At 38.2% G+C, this 19,756-nt stretch overlaps 2 protein-coding genes across 4 annotated transcripts; one reads left to right on the top strand and one right to left on the bottom strand.

Moving 5' to 3' along the window:
* LOC109844857 (protein PLASTID TRANSCRIPTIONALLY ACTIVE 14) lies at window positions 692-7,871 on the bottom strand. 3 transcript variants are annotated; one of them, XM_020414014.1, is made up of 6 exons: window positions 7,645-7,871; window positions 7,428-7,575; window positions 4,993-5,159; window positions 4,198-4,479; window positions 2,766-3,029; window positions 692-1,206 (listed from the first exon to the last, which is right to left on the bottom strand). In XM_020414014.1, exons 1-6 carry the CDS (start codon window positions 7,810-7,812, stop codon window positions 838-840), a joined length of 1,398 nt encoding a protein of 465 aa, XP_020269603.1. In that variant the 5' UTR covers window positions 7,813-7,871; the 3' UTR covers window positions 692-837. The 3 variants fall into 3 exon arrangements, with proteins under 3 accessions (XP_020269603.1, XP_020269604.1, XP_020269605.1); XM_020414015.1 differs by having other exon boundaries at window positions 7,428-7,584; window positions 7,654-7,871; XM_020414016.1 differs by lacking the exon at window positions 7,645-7,871 and having other exon boundaries at window positions 4,993-5,217; window positions 7,428-7,555.
* LOC109845727 (condensin complex subunit 3-like) lies at window positions 11,837-19,526 on the top strand. Its single transcript, XM_020415000.1, has 9 exons — window positions 11,837-11,861; window positions 14,113-14,204; window positions 15,925-16,168; window positions 16,251-16,690; window positions 16,821-17,335; window positions 17,435-17,495; window positions 17,611-17,889; window positions 17,991-18,252; window positions 18,907-19,526. Exons 1-9 carry the CDS (start codon window positions 11,837-11,839, stop codon window positions 19,242-19,244), a joined length of 2,256 nt encoding a protein of 751 aa, XP_020270589.1. The 3' UTR covers window positions 19,245-19,526.

The raw sequence follows: 19,756 nt of genomic DNA, 5'->3' as shown, positions 1-19,756 counted from the left end.
TTTTGATAAAGTTTCAAAAGACAGGCTCCCAGTTACACTGTTAGCAGGGTATGTTGAAAAAAAAATTGTAAAACATTTAGGGGTTTTAACCCAAAAAAACTAGTGTCAACCACACTCATAGCAGGGATTTGGATCTTCTCGGCCATCAAAAAATAAAAACTGAAAAAAAGAACGTATCACTTTTAGTCATAATCATCTCCTATTATAATCTCAGTAGTTCATTGTTTCATGGTTGATTGTGACTCATTTTAAGGTCTAGTATGTATTGTTTTTGTGATTCAGATAAATTAATCATAATCAATCCATCCAAAGAGATACACGATTATTATTTAGAGATGCTAAGTATTTCAAGAGGATCAAGATCCTTCTAACAAAGCTTGCAAACAGTAACAAATAAAGTTTATTATAAAACAAATAAGGTTTTCGAGATCTATCCTCCTCATATCTCACTTTCAAGCACAGCATAACAAACAGATCCCCCAAAAAAGAAAAAAAAAATCTTGTCCACTAAATGAGCACCACACTGGTGGCATACTCCAGAATCAACAAAAGGCCAACACGTGTCACTTCGTTACCTCGATAAAAAGCTGACACGTGTTCGAGGTAAGAAAGTGACACGTGTTAGGATGTCGTTCTAACAGCACGTCCTTCTCATTGAGCAGGCAAGAATTTTTCAATCAAAAGACATTCGTGCTTAAAACTAATTTTCACCATACAATTGAATTCATACTACAGATGAAAGAAATAATTTACTCAACATCGGCATATTCATATCCCAGTGACCATAAATAACGAAAGAAAGATTACACATCCAATGTAATTAAAAAAAAATTAGCTCTAGGCAGCAGATTTCTCCTTGGATAACGTCCTGATCCTCTGAGTAAGCTTCCTCATGACGTCAATAATCATCAGCTTCTTCTGCATTCTAAATTGAACAGCCAACTTGGTCGAGCCAGATGCATCTCCTTTCAAAATCGACTCATCCTGCATTATTTTTGTGGGGAAGTATTCGAGAGAAACGACACAAAGTGCAACGACGGTTCGAAGCGCAGCAGTTTCAGTGGGGACTCCAAGAGGTGCTTCAGCTGATAGAGACTTCAAAGCATCTATATCTGAATTTAGAACTGTGTCTTCGTCGTTACAGAGGAGGAGTCTCAATGCAGCCAATAAGCGGCCGTCCACCAAATCAGAACCTCCCAAAGTTACCTGGCAAGAGACAAAAGAGAAGTCAGATTATAAACTGTTTGCATGTTTCTCACGGCAACAATATTGTATAAGGAATGAAGTTTTATGTTCGGTCGTTAGCCTGATAAGTTTAATATGATTACATTATTGAGAAATATCTACAATGCAAAAAGATTCTTCTGATGTAATATAGCAATCAGATCTTCTTACAACAAGCAATACAAATTCGAATTTTACAATTTATTGATGTAACAGTTAACTAATTTGATCGAATAAAAAAATATATAATGAAGTTGAGAGTTAGCATTCCTGCGCTTACCCATTATTGGCCTCTCCAGAAAAAGGAAGAGGGAAAAAAAATCCATGAATGAACAAATGGACTATTATGAGGCTTCATTAAGCATCCTAAAACTTTGGGATTTTCAGCGACTCAAAGCCGGAATTGATAATAACGTGGGTAATTTCATAGATTTTAACTGAGAAGACCATTATTATCAGTTTATAACGTTCAGTCTACAAAAGAGGAATTCAACATTCATTCATTTGCTGATAATCATATCCTAAATACTAGATATCTGAAGGGTTAATCAATTCGCCCCACAAATACGCAACAGAAATCCAATAAAACTGAGTAAAACTCTTACAAGCCCAATAAAAGAAAACTGTACCGCAAGGGATCTGTACTCTTTTGTCCTGTTTGAATAGCTACGGCCTGGTGCAATTGGGGTTGAATTATGAAAATGACTGCTTAAGGTTGAATATTAAAGGCTGACTTTTTGTTAATGAGTTAACTGAGGATAAGACCGGCGTGAGCTGTAGGCCCCCCCCCCCAATAAAAAAAAAGAAAAGAAAAAAAGAACTGTTGTTCTGTTCTATTGGCCTGAGTATTTTTTTAAAACTCTTTTTTAAGAGTCGAAAGAATTTACTCAGGGGTCTATTAACACTTGGGCAATAGTAAGAGTTTCTAAATACCAATAGAACTACAAGGGTCTATCCGCAATCGGCGACTTTGCAGAGGTTTATCTGCAACTAACCCTTAATTAGTCAACACACTACACCAATGCAGAATGTTTGGGAAAGATGGCCGGGGTACAGAAGACACTATGGACTCTGGTTAGAATGGTTTGAAATTGTTGGCACGTGCAAACAGTGAGCAAGTATGTTGAATGGACATGGATGGAAGAAAATCATACAGAGGGCTAGATATAGAAAATTATAGAGGGAGGAAGGAGACAGTGACAAGTTTCACATTGCCAATTCTAGATCAGTGCAGTTAGTATACAGTACCAGGGAAATCACTATCAGTGCAAACATAATATTGTATCAGTGCAATCATCAAATGCAGAAACAAACTTTCCACCATATGCTGGTCTATAGAACATGGCATACGACTTGATTGTCTGTGCAATAAGAACACGAGAAAGCAACTTCAAGCATTTCTTTTCCACCATATATTAACCACAGTGGAAAAGGAAAAACAGTACACAACAATTAAAGAGAAAGGAACCACATGATTAAGTGGAATGGTTCTGATAAATAATAAGATTAATATGCAAGTGTGGTGAGTTAATCAAGGAAACCTTAAGAACAGCGCCATCTCCAATTAAATTCAGCTGAGATAGAATTTCCTGCTGCCATTTTTCTGGAGATGAGATGCTGGGAGAAGAAACCCCGGCTGCCATACTAGCAGCATCCAGAAGAGCTCCATCATACCTCAATTCGACATGGTCAAATGGGTTTTCAGGAATCACAAACCCATAATCCAAAAGGAAAAGATCATTGCTTAAACAGCCATAATTCAGCGTTATTGGAGTATCTTGCTCAATTTGTTTTTCTGCTACAACCTGTACAGAAAGTAAAAACTCTTGAAATCGAGGAATAAAATGGTGTCAATTTCTTTGAGTTCTACATAATTAAGTAGGGTGCAGGCAATCCAGATGATATAACAGAATCATATGTGACTTTTGAGAAATGTAACAGGAACAATTGACTTTTTTTAGAGGCTTAGAACAAATATCCAAACTAAATCACCAATACACGCCACTAAATCATCTAATCACCTATACACCCTGTCAATTTTAAGAACACTCTCACACGGTAGTCTTGCTTCATTCATCTTCGTGAAGCATGGATACTCAAACAAAGAACACAAACCACTATAAATTACTAAATTCAAGTATTTGGATGTATCAAATAGTATAGATAGTTGTTGTTTTTGTTCACTAATATAATTTCAAAGACAAAGATGAAAAAAATGGTGGCAGGAAGTAGGAATTTATGATTCATCATTATACGAGAAGCATATTTTTATATTTGAACTTTGTTAGTGTTTCATAGGTATTATTTATTAGGATCTTGCTATGAGTAAAGGCACAGCGCACAGTGGTACACAAAGCATTTAATACTTTTTGAGATCCTCTTGTTTGCTCTATATACTTCTAATATACATGATTTAGAATGATCATATCTAAGTCATTTGCGTTAAAAATTTTCATTGACGATGAAGAAAATCAATCAGAAAAAAGTCATTTGCATTAAAAAGCAACATATAACTGATGATACAAGCGAAAGAATAATGAAACCTGAAAACTGTTAAATTTAGATTGATTCTTACACACAAAGGTGCATAGATTTCAAAGAACTAAGGCAGTGTATGGCAAACCCACTAAACAAGGCCAAGTGGAGATAACATTGGTCCAAAGTCTTAATCCTAGTTTGGCAAAGTTTGGGCCAAGACGAGAACAAGTTTTGCTAGGCCAAATTTTCGCCTTAAACTAGTTCTGTTTTGATCAATCCCCAACCCTGGTTTACTCTTGAACTAGTTTAGAAAAGGACTAGTTTATCTTCCATTTGCCAAACTGAGCCTAATAATAAGCATCAGACATCATATACAATCAAATGAAATTAACTTGATACTGGATATAGAATTGAAGTGAAAGAGAGGAATACTTAGCAAGCTGCAACAGGACATCCACGCACAGTTCTCAAACCTGACAATGCTGAAGAACTTACCCTCACTAACATCTTTGAGCTGCCAGTATCTATTTCCTGTACAATACGAGCATTTGGATCAAAGCTGTGATTGCACATGTCAATTAGTGGAAGCATCATAGGGACATCACTGTCGTCACCATGCAAACGGAAGGCTCGAGAAGAGACTGCTGACATGGCCCAGCCAAGGGAAGATGCATCAACATCTTTCCCTTCAAAAGGATGATCTTTTGATGCTATACCCTCAAGCAAACTCTTGATTTCTTTCTCAAACTCTAGAAGGAAGCGGCATCTTTTATTTACCTGATAAAATTTACAACTGCTATATATCAAAGGCTTGTTTTCACTTTGATACCCCAAAGTTTACCCATTTTTACCACTTTGATAACCCAAGGTATTTTTTTTAACACTTTGATAACCCCAAAATTTCAATTTCATTCAACATTAATACCCAACACAGATCTCATCAGATTTCTGGTAAATTTGTATTACATTTATGTCCATTTTACCCAGTTGCTACGGATCCAAAAAACCAAATGTTTCCAGTAGCAATGGATGGAAGTATCATTTGCTAAGCACATGATATAAATTTAACAGAAATTTAACCAGATCTGGATGGGATATCAAAGTCAAATGAGCTTGAAACTTTGGGGCACCAAAGCTTTAAAAATACTTTGGGGTATCAAAGTGAAAAATGGGTAAACTTTAGGGTACCAAAGTGAAAACAAGCCTATATGATTATATCAAATTCCATACTCTTAGACTTCAACTCTGGACGAAAAAAAGGAGATAGGTGATTTAGGGGAGGTGGAGAACCTGATGGATCAGAGGAGCATACTGAAGGTTCTTTATATCCTCCCCAGAAAAGAATATTGGTACGCTGAATGTCTCTGGCAGATTGCTAATATAGGACCACCAAGATGAACCAACTTTTGATCTTTCATGAAGCAGCCGCAATCCCAATCTCATAGCCCAGAGTTCCACTGTCACATGCTCCCACAGATGTCCATTTTACTTCCTTACTAAATATTTTAGAATAGCCTAATTTGCACAATAGAAAGTTATAGCCTATACTTAGAGCAATTATTTTCTTTTAACATAAGCCCAACATATCAAACATAGCATGCTTTATTGAAGAAAAAACAAATGTAATTGCCCTAATAATATTTAAATTTTAAACAAGCCAGATCAAAGTCCTCCAGAAATAAGTTCGCTTCTAACAGCCTCATTTTTTATAAGAGAAACTTCTTTATGCAACAGCCATGGAGGTATAGATCATGGAAGTTTATTCTTTCTAAGACATCACAACATACATCAGGCTTACGCATCTTAGGTTAATAATGGTGTTAACTCTTAGTAAAGTGACAATTGTGGGTTTATATAGATTCCGATCCCCACCCTAAAGTGTTACCTATCATTACAACAAAATAGAATCAAACCTTGTGCTGCTACAATTTCTTCATACAACCCACACTTATATACACCCATACTAATATCCAATCAACACTATCAGAAACAAAAGCCACGAGGAATCTAGCTGTCATGAGAACTCCATCAGCATCAGCATGAGAATCCAACACAATTTGTTGTAGAATTACAATTAGGATTCCCTCCTTACACAACTAACCTTTTGCGATGAGTTTGAGTTCTCGTACGATATAAAAACTAGTGTTCTTTCATACTCAACAACTAGTTCATCGTGTTCCCATTACAAGATTCAGTCTTATACTTAGCGCCCTTGGCCAAGAATTCGACTCAATAAACTTTGGTAAATCTTAACCTGAGCCTTCGCTCGTAAGCGACTCTGGAGAACTCATCCCTAAGATCTAGTTGTTAAAAAGAGGGAACCTAAATCCCTTATGACCGCACAACGGCTCCCTATTTAGTCAATGTGAAGGCTAAATGGCTCCTAACATCACCATGCAAAAGGTCAAACAGGGTTGTAATCAACAAAAGTGGATTATAATCCACTTTTAGAATTTGGCAAGTGGATTCTTTCGGATTATAATCCATGAGGTTTGACCAAATAAAAGACAATTATACCCCTCATAGTTTCACATACTCCATGGCCTCCCTCAATAACTCACCACCAACCCCATGTCCTTTCAGGTCACTTCGACAAAAATGAGAGACTATAATCCACCTGTTTGCTAAACACTCTACTATTGCAAACGGATTATAGCCCACCAAATTTACCAAACACTCTGGGCTAAAATCCACTTGACTCGCGGTCTAAGCTACAGATTATAGGGGGCTGTTTGGTTTAGGGGCTGTTTGGTTGTATGTTTTTACCATGTAAAAGAATGAAAAGTGTAAAAAAGTGGGTCCCAATGTCAGCTTTCATCACTTTCAATTGTTTGTTTGTAGTTGTGAAAATAGTGTAAAGTGATTTCATATGCTGATGTTGCTTGTAAAGTGATTTCATAAAAAAAAGACATGATTTTAGAAGAAAGCTGACATTGAAGTCAGGAAAAAATAATAAAAAATAATTCCAACCAATATGATCATTTGAGTAGGGACCACTTTTTACACTTTCCAAACAAACAATTAAAGCTACATTTGCAAACCAAACAAGCAATTTATGATTCCAATGGAATAAAAAAACAAACAAAGAAAAGTATAAAAGTAAAATTGATGAGGTGGACAACAACTTTTCAAGTTGTGTCATAAATACACAACTTTACCAACAACAACCAAACAACCCCTTAATGTTTTTACCATGTAAAAGGATGGAAAGTGTAAAAAAGTGGGTCCCAATGTCAGCTTTCATCACTTTCAATTGTTTGTTTGTAGTTATGAAAATAGTGTAAAGTGATTTCATATGCTGATGTGGCTTGTAAAGTGATTTCATAAAAAAAAGACATGATTTTAGGAGAAAGCTGACATTGAAGTCAATAAAAAAATAATAAAACATAATTCCAACCAATAGGATCATTTGAGTAGGGATCACTTTTTACACTTTTCAAATAAACAATTAAAGTTACATTTACAAACCAAACAATCAATTTATGATTCCAATGGAATCAAAAAAAAATATATATATAAAAGTAAAATTAATAAGGTGGACAACAACTTTCCAAGTTGTGTCATAAATACACAACTTTACCAACAACAACCAAACAGCCCCAAGGTAAACCAAGTTTATTGATAAAGAATTACATGATGATGGTAGAAATAATCATACTCGAGGTATATAAATAGCTTAAAATCAAGGAGAAAAACGAAAGATTCGAGGCCTGAGAGTTCATTACCTGGGACCCGAGCGGCGAGGCGACCCAAAGCGGATTCGGGTTCATCCTGCGGATCGAAGCGAAGAGGGAGGTGATCGGGCAGCGCAATGAGATCCGACCCGTCAGCGATGGGTTCGGTTGAGAGCAGGCCGAGTCCGTGAGAGGTGTGGTCGGCGATTTTGAGGCTCGGGTGGACGATGGGTTCGGTTGAGAGCAGGCCGAGTCCGTGAGAGGTGTGGTCGGCGATTTTGAGGCTCGGGTGGACGAACCCGCCCTCTCTCCTGACCCATCGCATGAGGTCGGGTGGCTGAGGCACGAGGCGGGCGGCCGAGCACGTGAGGGGGCGGCGGTGGGTGAGGCTGGCTGCTGTCGCTGTTAGCATTTTGGTAGCGGCGTTGGTCGCCATTTTTGGGGAGGAGAGTGGAGAGAGGGGTTGATGATAAGTAACTCGTAATGGGCTCTTTATTTTTCTTGGGCCTCATACATCTGCTGTCGCTGCTAGCATTTTGGTAGCGGCGTTGGTCGCCATTTTTGGGGAGTAGAGTGGAGAGAGGGGTTGATGATAAGTAACTCGCAATGGGCTCTCTACTTTTCTTGGGCCTCATACATAGTGGTTTTATTGGATTCGGCCTGCTCTGAGTCCAATAAAAAAAAAAGAATCAAAAGATTTCTGTGCTTATTGGTTGATTAATGAAACACATAAATTCAGATCGTGAATTTGGATTAAAACTGATCTCAATAAATTTGTTTTAGAGTGTCTCTAAACGGCCTCCTAGTCTATTTGACAGCTCACTAGAATTGCCAGCTAATCAATCCCGATCTAGTTTTTATGTGTATTTCACGGTTGGAAAAAGCAGATCTAATTCTATATAGTTTTTTATATGCTTTTTCGGCCCTAAAAGTAAGCCGGGATGGGTCCTCACCACCAGCCATGGTTAAAGGGAAAAAAAAGATAAGACCGGTCTCGCTCTTATTGGATTGTCAAGTAGAGCCTTAGTTCGACGATTTCACGATTTGAACCTCATCTTTATTTAAACCTCTCATGATCTTGGTCAATAATCATATGAGAGCCAATCCAGAGAAGAGTTAGTGGCCTGGAAAAAACTACCGGAAAGAAAGAAAAGGCAGCCAAATTTGAATCTATATAATTCAAACTTGAATTAAAAAAACCACTATTAATTAGTTCCGAACAAAATTTAATCTAACATAGTCAAACTAAGTTTAACTTAGATCTAGTCACTGAAAACCAATTTATGCTCATCCAGATCAAATTTAACTAAACCAGCAGTAATGTGGTTTAGGGCTAAACCACATAAAATCAAGCATTGACGAGATTTGGAGTTGCGGTTTTACCTTGGGGGGTCAATGAAAAGTCTCTTGCTTGCCGTCGCACCTTATTCCTCAGCCAGCCAGGTGGACTGCATCTCCGTCAAATCCATAGCATCTGCCTCTCAAAGTATCGTGGCAGGTTAGCGAAATTCGTTCAAAGCTAGATAATGCCTACCCGCCAAAGCCTCTCCAAACTTTTCCCGCATTCTCACTCCAAAGCCGCAGATCCCGGATGCGGAGCTCACCGCCGCCGCGATTCAGCAGCTCTCCCTGCGCAAAATCGGCGCGGATGCCTAGACGAATGCGCCTCTCCAGATCGCTATCCACGGTCGAAGATGCAAGAGCTCTCCTCCTTCCGGTTCCTCAAGCCTCACGCTCTCATGCCTCTGCTCCTCTTCTTCTCGCCTTCGTCAAAGCCCTAACCCTCTCTTCGAGCTTCGCGAGGCCGAACCGGTTTGCCGGAGACGAGTGGTTGCGATTTGTTTTTCGGCATTTCGCGGCGAGGCGCGACGAGAAGGATGCTAGGGTTTTCTGATGAGTTCCTGGAGGAGATTTATAGGGTTTTTGTTGATGGCGGCGAGGGCGGGGCAAAAGGAGCGGCGTAGGTTTAGGGCTTTGCACAGATGTATCGGAGGTAATTGTTAAGTTTCTGGTCGGTATTTGAATTTAGGGTTTTTTATTATCTTTTGGCAAATTGAGACTTCCAAGTTGGTCTTTTGAACGAGTTTTCAAGTTGGTAGGAAGTGATTTTGAGCACGTAAGCAATTAAGAAGAAGGAAATTTTGTTCTCCAAAATACTTTGAAAGAACTCTGCTCTAGCTAACGGTTAAGGGGTTTTGATTTTGTTTAATTGCACTCTTAGAATCAGTTTAATTTGATGAGTTGTATTGTATATTAACCAGTTTCACGTAATCATCATTTAGAAGAAAGTTTGAAGATTTTTTATGGCCATGTTTTTGGCTAACTAGAGGCGCTTTCAAACATGGGTCTTTTTGGTGAGCTTTCCTTTGAAGGGTGTTTGAGCACTGAAATAATTGAAAGAAGATTTGAGCGAGAAATTTCGAAGAAGCTTCTCTGAACTTTCAATCAGGATTTTTGTCCTTTTTTTTAAAAAAAAAATTGCCTCTTAATAAGTGGAATATGGGTCTTTGTGTGTTAACCAGTTCATTTTCAGCATGTAAAGAAAGTTATTTAGAAGCACAGTTACTTTAGTGACTTTAGTCATTTCTCTCATTCTTTATATGGAACATAATGCCATGTACAGTTTTGAGAGCTTGTAAGGTTCTTAATTGGGCTGTGCCGTATACAGAAGTCTGCTAGGTTAGGCTGGTCCGAATTGTTTTGATGTGATGGAATTTACCACCAAATATGTGTGCACATTTCTGCTTTAATTCTACTTAAGTTTCAATAACTTTTGGTCTACAGCGGCGAGTTTGTACGGAGCTGCATCGGATGTGAATATTTGATCGCTTGTATACAGGCGGAATGTGTATTTAACATATTATATACTCAGAGCTGAAACCACGCATGTCCTTTTTTTTTTTCGGGGGTGGGGGTGGGGTGATCTATGTAGGAATGTATGATGCAATTTGGTAGAATTGTGAACAATGCTAAATATAAAATCGGTTTTTATGAGTTTAAGGAAGGGTACTTGTCGCCAGTAGATCCGCCCGTATCTCCATCTCTAACTGTATATATTCAGAGTAAGAAACTATTGAAGACAATGGAAACTTCATCTTCAAATTGCAAATTTGCACCTGCTAAATTTGTTTAGCTTTAAGTTGTAGACCTTAGAAAGAATGGTGGGCACCGTGTGAGGTTAAGATGCACGCAGCCGAAGTTTCTTTCACAAGATGTTCCCGTGGAATCATGGGGGCCCTTAACAACATGTTTATTGGTAGTTATCAGACAAATTTGAAAGCAATAGAAGTGAAAAAAAGCAATGTGATACATGGTTGTTTTCCTTTATTTCTAACCTCTTTTACATTGGGTTATACCATTTATGTTATTGCAAATCAACACATCAAATGGTCGCAGCTTATTGGGTTTTAAGTATTCCTTGCTTGTTTAGAAGGGTGGCGAGTGAAGAAATTTGCATAAAATTCATTATGCGTGTATCTGTTACTTAAGTTACATGGCCACTTCCGATGCGTATATGCAATTTATTTCTTTTGATTGATATAAATAGTGCCTCTTGTGTAAGCAGGGCACTAGCATTTGCTTTCACAAAGAACTATGAAAACACGTTATAGATAATGATTATTTTTTGAAGCTGAAATTTCTTATTTGTCTAGAAGCTGGTCTTTTTGTTAAATCTACCCTTATCATGTTTTCACAGAGGTGCGCACGCTGAACATGCTAGAGTTAAGAAGTTTAACTGTTTCCTGCTTGTTTAATATGATTTCTTTAAATTTCATTATACCAGCTATTAACATGAATTTAAGGTCATTTTTGTCCATCAAGTATTCAATTGTGTGGCATCACTGCTTTTTCGAATTGTGATTTTTCTGTAAGACGCGTAAACTATTTTGTTAAAATTATTAACAGAGTTGATTTGAAATTATATTCTGTGTGCAATCAATACGTTTCTTGAAATCATGAAACAAGTGATTATATGATTGTTCTCCTGCATTGAGTGTTCCTATGCGATGATGCCAGGTTTAGGTTCTGTTACTGAAATGTTTCTGCTTTATTTGGTGTTTTTGTTTATTTGACATGTATGCAAAGATTGATTACTTTGTCAAGTTATGTATACTAGTTGAAACTGTCTATACATATTTGTTTATTTCGTCATAGTGTTCATCTATCATTGATTGAAACCTGTCTGTAGTAGTTATGTTACTATTTTTCAGCATAATGCTTCTTATTATCTCATGAAGTTGTAAGACAGCAAGTCATAATCCAAGTATTTTTTTGCTTCATGTTCTTAAATGTAAGCTACGAGATGAATATTTTTGTATAATTGAACGCATTATTTATTGCACGCATATATAGAGAATGTTCGGAACATCATCTTAATGGAAATTTGAAATATTTCGCTTTTTAGTTCATTTTGATAGTTTATTGCTGAATAATATGTCAGTTTTTTCTTGCACCGATATATGCGGTTGCAGAATGATGCGGAGGGTAAGTCAATGAGGTTATGGGATGAAGTTATAGACAACATGAAGCAGAGAGTGGAGGATAAAGTCCCTCGCAATACGTGGTTTTGCATGGCTGCCCTATCTTCGGCTTGCAAATGACGTGGAGAACAGTGATATTATCAGTCCTGTTTCTCGCAGGTTTTTGCCTGAAGAGTAAAATGCTGGTAGGTTCTTTTTCATATTTTTCATCAGCCAATTTTGCAAGGAGTCTTCATTTCCTAAATTAAGTTAATGTCGAAATATGTGTAGGAGGTGCGGAAAAGACTATAGTTTTATCACTTGCCCACCATCCAATGATACGGCACAGCAATAGTTTCATTCATATGGCTTGACGTGAGTGATGGCTGTTCGTAGAGGGCTGCATATTGCGTCCTGGCTAGTAAATTCCACTTCAAGAGTTCTCAGCGTCACCCATTCATGCTTACCTTGTTGCCTAAAAGTTTTATGAAGCTAATTTGTTTTCTTAATTTATTTTAAAATTTCTGGCAATCCAGTGATTAAGGCTTAGAACCACTTGCTTCTTCACGAGGGGGTGTCAGATAGGCGTTCCGTGGCAGTGCTCAAGGAGTGTGTTGAGGATGGCCCTAAAAGGAATGAATGGCCCTTATGAAGGTGTCGTGCGGACGTGGTTGGGACGATCCATCGCCCTCCTCCTTAGGTTTCTGGCCATGTAGCAAACATGATGAAATAAGCTTGCGAGAAAACAATAAATGGAAATCATCTTAAAAAGATTGCCGTAGCGAGAGTGCAAGAAGGTCAAAGCCATCAGACAATTTTTTGGCCATCACGTTGACAAAGGTGAAGTAAATATTTTTAAATTTATAATGCTTTTCTCTGCGTTCTGTAGTGGCTCTTTACTGAATTATGATATTGTTTTCTCAGTTGAAAACCAAGTACCAGCAAGCAGCCGATGTACACGCCACTATGCACCAGATGTACAGTTATTAAGCTTTTGATACATTTGCATACACGCTCCCCATGTGTTTTATTGACAATATGCCATTACTGTCGAACAACAAAAAGTAGGAGCGTTTAAGCTTTTGGGGACAATACACTTGGTTACCGTTTTCCAATTTTGCCGGATGGTTCACTTCTGCTCGGGCCTGAGTATAACAAACTGAATCCAGCAAGTCAGGCTCAGATATGATGTCTTTTTTATGCAATTTCAATAGTTAGTGCTTAGTGGCGTGCTGACTCAGTTTTTTGTGCTAGTTTCAGTTAGTAGAATACACATTATAAGTACGCAATAAACCCACCGGACTGCCTCACTTGAAATTATCAGCGGCCAACTTCTCCATGTTACTTTGCATGCCAAATGCAACTTACCCCCAAAGTTTCTATCTTCGGTATATCTGTACGGAAATTTTTAGTAAAGCTTAAAACTGCCAAAATTTCTAATCAGGTTTAGTTTTATACAAATCAAAATTGCTGCAATGAAAACTTCTGAATTTAGCCTCAGTGAGAATTCTCAAATTTATGACAGAGATGCGGCTTTTGGAATTATTTTCTTATTGTTGTATCTATGTATTGCTTTACATGTGCGCGAAAGTAGACGACCTTGTTATGAGCTGTGGCTATGCTTATCAATGAGAAGCTTACCTTGCGTCGGCCTTGTAACCCTTCCTTAAAGCAAGAGCCTCTTGCACTAGTTTAAAGTCGCAATATTTTTTCTTTTTTGAGTTTATAGGACCGTCCCTATCTATGTATGGTTGACTCAAGTTTAGAGCACATTATAAGCTGACTCTTATCCTTGTAGTTGATTTGCCCAACATATAGATAGCGATGATAATGGGGCCGTGCAAGATCCAAGTTTAAAGACATAATGTTAAGGAACCCCTTATCTTTATAATTCCTTGCCCTACACTGTGTGTAGGGGCGTGGCCTACTGGACACAGTGCCAGGCACGGCCCATTAACCCATAGTTTGGTTCATCATTCGCTGCCCTATTGTGTTGTGCCATTATCACAGACTGCCAACATGACAGCGCGGAACAGATCCAGGCAACACTTCAATCTATCTAGCGTTCTTCGCTCGTCTCGCCGCTCATCAGCGGCAGATAATTAGGCTGTTTAATTTTTATATTTTTTGAATTTTTTTTTCTGTTATAAGCCTAAAGTTCTCCTGATTTGCGACATATTGCGACCATACACACTGAAATCAGTTCATGAGATAGGCTGCCCCCTTCAATAAAAATGACTATATCTTATTTTTTTCTTTTTATTGATTAATTGCAGTCGAGAACCATCTGACATCAGTTATGGAAGCAGCAGGATTGCCCCTATATTGCGAAGACCCTATCAAGCATTTGCCAAAACTGCTAGCTCAAGTAAGCATGACAATTTACCACTTCAGAATCCATTATGACTATTGAATACCCATCACACTATGCGCCAGATTGATATTTGCTTTATATATAACAGACCATGCAGTTCTTTTTTGTTATTTTTGGTCTGTACTTGCGTTTGCGCATATTCAGTAATTCTTTTGTTTCTTCTAAATTTATATTTTTCGCGTAGTCCAATCAATTTTATTTATCTTCACATACTACATAGCCACTATGATTGGCCAAAGCCTTACATCTTCATCCGCTCATCTTAAGAAGAGTTCGGCGGCCAAGGCCACAATGACTGCAAGCTTTTGGCGGGTTTCCCACCATTCTCTACTCTAACAAGATCTATTTCCAATCTGCTAATCGCCGTTCACGTGACTGCACTCTTTTCATTGCCCTTGTTGTTTTTGTTGCTTTATTTGAGTGACTAATTAGTTCGCTGATTAGAGTTCATGTTTACATCGATTTCTGATGCCATGGATATTTGATATGGGTGCACGCCATATCTTATATTTTCAGAAACTCTACAGTTAATGAAGGACTATTGTTGCGCTTTCCTTCATAATTTTAATTATCCGCGCCCTAGCCGTCTTGTGAATTTGCCTAACACACGCATTCATGACTTTCAATTACATCATTCCTAAAGATGCCCTGGTCTGCAAACAAAATTATTAGGTACCTTCATCTTTGTTAGGGCCAACCTGCTTAAGGCGAAAACATATCATAATAGAAGTCAGCTGATAGCCCCTTACAATACTCTCAATACCAATCTTAATTGTGCGTTAATGGCTTAGCGAGGTAATAAGTAAACTTCTTTACCATGTAGTTTTGTTGTTTTTATGAGGAAGTAGCTGCAAGAATGCTTGGACGCAGCATGGAGTTCATGATTTGACAATCTGATATTTGGTTAACTGTGGCTGGATTAAAGGCAAATGCTGTCTGTGCTTAATAATTTGGTCAGTTACTTGCTTTCATTTGGGTGATTAATCAGTTTGTGAATTATGAGTTTCATATTTACATTGATTTCTGATGCATGGATATTTTGATATGGCACGTCATATTATAATGTTTCAGAAACTACTAAGTTATGTAGGACTATTGTTGCCTTTCATTCATATTGTAGAATGGTACCGTCTTGTGAATTTGCCTACAGGACGAGCATGCTTTCAATTTCATTCCTATATATGCTGGTTGAACACAGAATTATTTAGGTACCCTTTATTTTGTTAGGCAACTGCTTAAGGCGAAAACATTAAAGAAGTCAGCTGATAGCCATACAATGCTTCCTCAATACATATCTTAATGTGCTGTTAATGGGCTACCAGGTAGTAAACTTCTTTTACCATGTAGCTTTTGTTGGTTGTTAAGTAAGCTGAATGTTTGGACCGGATGGAGTTCATGATTTGACAATCTGATATTTGGTTAACTGTGGCTGGATTAAAGGCAAATGCTGTCTGTGCTTAAGAATTTGGTCAGTTACCAAGACGGTACATTTTGTTTGATGTGGCGGTAGCTGCATTTAAGAAGTATTCATTAATAACCAAGTAGCAAAAACAAACACGCGCGCGCACAAGTGATGTCTTGCTGCAAGACGCAAGCACAATTGAATATTTAAAATTCCCTTCTTTCTCAAGTGTGGTCTAAATGGAAATCTGTGAAATGGTGACTGATTCAATGGTTGAAGCTTCTTCCCAAATTATTTGTGTCTTCTAACTAGAAGTTGTCACACACTCACACTTTGTGCGTGACTAACCATTACTTGTTTTCAGTGAACTTTTTGCACTGCCTGAGGCTCTCTCGAACCTATGTGCAGGCTAAAGGTTCTGACGCTGCAATTACTACAGGCACTGAGGCAGCAGTTTATGCATCTGAAGCTTCAGACAGTAATGACCTTCTTGATGAGGTCCTTCCCGTGACAGTTTCTGATTACGTTGATTTAGTCAAAGCACACCTCTCTGCAGGTTAGGCTAATTCTTTACTTGCCTACTATAGCTAAGGATTTTGAACGAACTAATTATTGCTCCTTATACTGTGATTTTTCAGGACCAAACTATCGGTTTGCATCCCGACAGCTATTATTACTCGGTGCTATGCTTGATTTCTCGGATACTACAAATAGGAAAGTTGCAAGTTCTTTTCTCCATGAACTTTTGATCCGGCCTCTTGACTATGAACTCGACGATGATGAGAATAAGATTATAATAGGGGATGGAATCAGTCTTGGGGGAGATAAAGACTGGCAAAGAGCGGTATCAGAATTGGCTAGGAAAGTGCATGCTTCTGTAGGAGAGTTTGAAACTGTAGTTACTAGCGTCATCGAGGAGCTTGCTTGTCCATGCCGAGAAAGAACTGCAGATGTCATTCAGTGGATGCATTGCCTCTCAGTAACTGGTCTACTTTTAGAAAACATTGAATCCTTACGAAGTTTACATGGGAAAGCCATAGAACCTTCTGAAATTCTACATTCGTTGTTGCTTCCAGGGGTTAGTGTTTATACACTCTATTCTATTTGGTCTCTCCAATTCGTCTGAGTTTTTACTATTCTATATCAGCTCTTGTCTTCCTATATATTTCTTAGCACTGCATTCAATTTTGTCCATTATATGGTTGCAGGCAAAACAGGTCCATGCTGATGTGCAAAGAGTTGCTACTAGGTGCCTATGTCTCTTTGGGCTACGAGAAAAGAAACCATGTGAAGATGTAGTTAAGCAGCTGAGATTGTCCTTTATTAATGGTGCTATTCCAGTCAGTCCAATGGCCTGTAAGGCACTAATTGATCTTGTTACGTGGCATGGCCCTGAGGAAGTTGACAAAGCTATTGGGCTGGATCTACAGAACTCCAGTGGTGATGAAAAAAACAGATTTGTTCCCGTGAACTTAACAGATTCAAAGGATGATCTTAGTATTGGAGTTCTTGATCTCTTATATTCTGGATTTGATAGAGAGGATTGTGATGCAACCATTGAGGCTGATGATCAAGAAAGTATTCGTTCTATTCTTGGAGAGGGCTTTGCAAAGTTTCTTCTTCTGAGTGATAACTATCCAACCATATCTTCATGCTTGCATCCTTTGATCTTATGCAAGCTTGTTACTCTGTATTTCAGTGATGAAGCTAATGGTTTACAAAGGTAACAACTGCCTCCGCTTTTATGCACATTTCTGTAGATTTTACTCTGGATGTTTCCAGTATTTTATTCAGGTTTTTAATAATTTTATCTTGATCACAGGTTAAAACAATGTTTGTCTGTGTTCTTCGAACATTATCCTGCGCTATCTCACAATCACAAGGCAAGTTAATGCATGTAAAACATCATATGCTATTTGAATCCAGGATCAATCATTCTGATGATGCTTCAATCCCCTTTGGTGTAAATATTGATGGTGAATTGTGTTCTCTGTGCAGAAATGTGTCTCCAGAGCTTTTATTCCTGTTATGAAATCTATGTGGCCGGGTATCTGTTGTAACCCAGGAGGTGCTTCTGTTGTAGTGTCTAGACTGAGGAAGCGTGCATTCCAGGCATCGCGTTTTATGTTGCAAATGATGCAAATACCACTCTTCTCAAATGAAATTGAGGAACAGCAGTCTAGCGAGAATAGAACTGAAAGTCCTCCCACTTCCGAGGAACGATCACTTGATTTTGAGAGTGGGGAAGAGGGTCTTGCCATTCAAATTGCTGCTGAGGTGGTTTTTCTCATCTATTGCTGTCCAAATGGCATCTTACTATGATCCTCTTAAGGATATGGAGTTGTTATCTTAATTATATTTTTTGATGTGAATGCTAGGTGGTGAGCTTTCCTGAGAAGAAGACCCCAGCTGAGAAGTCTTATATACTGACACTGTGTAGAGTAGCCGCACTGGTTCAGTTTCGCCCATCTGAGCAAGAAGCAATTAAATGCATGAGGGGGCTTTTAAATGGCATGATTATAGCTGCCTCAAGTGATAAGGAGCTCGTAAAAGAACTAAATCGGATGGCAACACGTCTTAAATCACTTGATAAACATCCAGATGAAGAACTGTCACACGAAAAAGCTACTGCTATATTTGGTAAGAATCCCTTTTATGAAAGCCATTGACTTACTGTTATTGTTTAAACTCTTGCAATATCTGCCTTTTGAGTATAATTTTTTGTTTTCGCGTGAGTGGTGACATGTTGTATTCGAAGAATTGACTTGATCTCAGAGAAATAGCAGAGCGAGTAAAATCTCAAAAAACACCCCAATGCTTTGGAATGATTCCCATGAAACCACCCAATGGTTTGTTTTTCCCAGTAAAAACCAAAAACTTTTCCTACATAACCCAAACGTGATGAAAATGCCCCTTAGGCTAAAAAAAAAAAGAGATCATTCTTTTAATTAATTCCTTTTGCAAGATAAACTCCTCTCTACCCTCTCCCTTAGGGAAGGGTGTATTTGCAAATTGCTTAATGTGATGGTTTGTTTTGAAAAATAAAAAAAAAGTGTGAAAATATTTGGTTTGAGGGGCATTATCGTCACTTTGGGGGTTATGTGGGAAAACTTTTGGTGTTTAGTAGAAAAACAAAGTATTGGAGTTTTCGTGGGAAATGCCCCCAAAGTATTGGGAGGTTTTGTGTAATTTACCCACGAAACTATATTGTTTTCCCATGTGGAAATAATTTCTATAAATTTCCTGGATATACTAATACTCGGATACGCTAATAACGAAAATACTGGTTCCCAGGGAAGCTAGGATTGGATGAAAACCCTAAAATGGATACATTGACTACAGTACTGCCACCGACACCAGCACCACGCTCAACCAGAGCTGCTCCTTCCAGGAGAAGAGCAAGGCGTGAAGCTTCTTCAGATGAGGATGAAGAAGAAGAAGCTTCCTTCCCCCCTGCTGTTCCAATGACTCCTAGCATTGTAAGCATGCGATCTCAAAGGGCAAGCAAGACCATGGCGATGTCCAAGATGACAGCTAAGACTAAGATCGAGTTCTCAGATGAGGAAATCCCCGAAGAGTCAGATGTGACATCGGAGGACGCTTCGGATGAAGCTTGTGACGATATGAGTTGATTTCGTGCTATTGTTAGATCTGTGGTTTTTGTATCTGGTTCACTAAGGATGAACTATGTATTATTGCTAAAGATATTTCATTAAGGAATCATCCATGACGTTGGATGTAAATCTAGGCTATGTGTTTGATAATACGCCTGCATTGTCTTGGGAGGGTGGAAGTTCAAAAGAAAATATTCGGAAGTGTGTAATGTTGTTAATGCATTCAAAATGCATAAAAGGATGAATTCTGTATTATTTCAAAGTTGATTTAGTTGTATTCGATGGGGTTCATATTCGGTATTGTATGTGTAATGATATTCTATGATATCAAAGTAAAAGAAATAAAAAATAAAAATGGTTCACTGTTATGAGAATATCCAGAGGAGCAATTGCGCAATATTGACATCAAATGTCTGACATTTTGAGTTTTTATGACATTATGCTTCCGAGTTCTGTAGCTACCGAATCCTACAGTCAGATCATACAGGTAGAAAAATTTTCAGTCCTGAGTCTCCTTACATGGATTTTTA

The sequence above is a fragment of the Asparagus officinalis genome, chromosome 6 (assembly GCF_001876935.1).
Source record: "Asparagus officinalis chromosome 6, Aspof.V1, whole genome shotgun sequence".
Taxonomy (NCBI): domain Eukaryota; kingdom Viridiplantae; phylum Streptophyta; class Magnoliopsida; order Asparagales; family Asparagaceae; genus Asparagus; species Asparagus officinalis.
Note: the sequence above shows the minus strand (reverse complement) of the source record. Positions and strands in the feature narration are given on the sequence as shown.

Excerpts from the sequence above, each read along its gene's own strand:
- LOC109844857 (XM_020414014.1), bottom strand. The coding sequence starts at position 7,812 with ATGGCGACCAACGCCGCTACCAAAATGCTAACAGCGACAGCAGCCAGC. Across the intron at positions 5,160-7,427 it reads CCTCGCCGCTCGGGTCCCAG|TGGAACTCTGGGCTATGAGA; the intron begins GTAATGAACTCT and ends AGCATGTGACAG. Across the intron at positions 1,207-2,765 it reads GAGATGGCGCTGTTCTTAAG|GTAACTTTGGGAGGTTCTGA; the intron begins GTTTCCTTGATT and ends GTCTCTTGCCAG.
- LOC109845727 (XM_020415000.1), top strand. The coding sequence starts at position 11,837 with ATGCGGTTGCAGAATGATGCGGAGG. Across the intron at positions 17,336-17,434 it reads GAAGCTAATGGTTTACAAAG|GTTAAAACAATGTTTGTCTG; the intron begins GTAACAACTGCC and ends TCTTGATCACAG. Across the intron at positions 17,496-17,610 it reads CGCTATCTCACAATCACAAG|AAATGTGTCTCCAGAGCTTT; the intron begins GCAAGTTAATGC and ends TTCTCTGTGCAG.